Source organism: Penaeus monodon, chromosome 25 (genome assembly GCF_015228065.2).
Source record: "Penaeus monodon isolate SGIC_2016 chromosome 25, NSTDA_Pmon_1, whole genome shotgun sequence".
Taxonomy (NCBI): Eukaryota; Metazoa; Arthropoda; class Malacostraca; order Decapoda; family Penaeidae; genus Penaeus; species Penaeus monodon.
Window position 1 is genome coordinate 34,532,392 of NC_051410.1, and position 370 is coordinate 34,532,761.

Here is a 370-nt window from a genome sequence, read left to right on the forward strand (position 1 = left end):
TTGATGGTAGTAGTTAATGAATGTTGACTGGGAACTTGTCAGGTTGTGCATTATGGTAGAGACCTAACTGATCGTATCTCAGCTGAAACAGAATCAATATTTTTTTCCCCTTGTGATTGTAGTGTTGGGCCACACATTGCTAAATTTCCGATTAATTAAACTTAATGAACAGTTCAGTAATGCTTAATGTCCCGAGAGACTTGAACTTGTATATACATATCTATTGACAGAGATTCGGAAATCTGTTCATAAACTGGGAAATTCTGGTGTTGATTAAATGATCACGTAATTACCTAGGTTATCGTATAGGCAAGGAAGATCCCCAACCTGTTGCTCTCAAGCTCCACTGGGTCCATTTAACTGTCTTTTA

The 370-nt window shown here is 37.6% G+C and overlaps 1 protein-coding gene across 1 annotated transcript in view; it reads left to right on the forward strand.

Moving 5' to 3' along the window:
• The window catches only part of LOC119589372, a 40,452-nt gene that overhangs the window by 23,064 nt on the left and 17,018 nt on the right, over positions 1-370 (forward strand). The window contains exon 5 of the mRNA XM_037937988.1: positions 298-350. Coding sequence (XP_037793916.1) covers positions 298-350 — 53 coding nt within the window. The remainder of the gene's footprint in view (positions 1-297; positions 351-370) is intronic.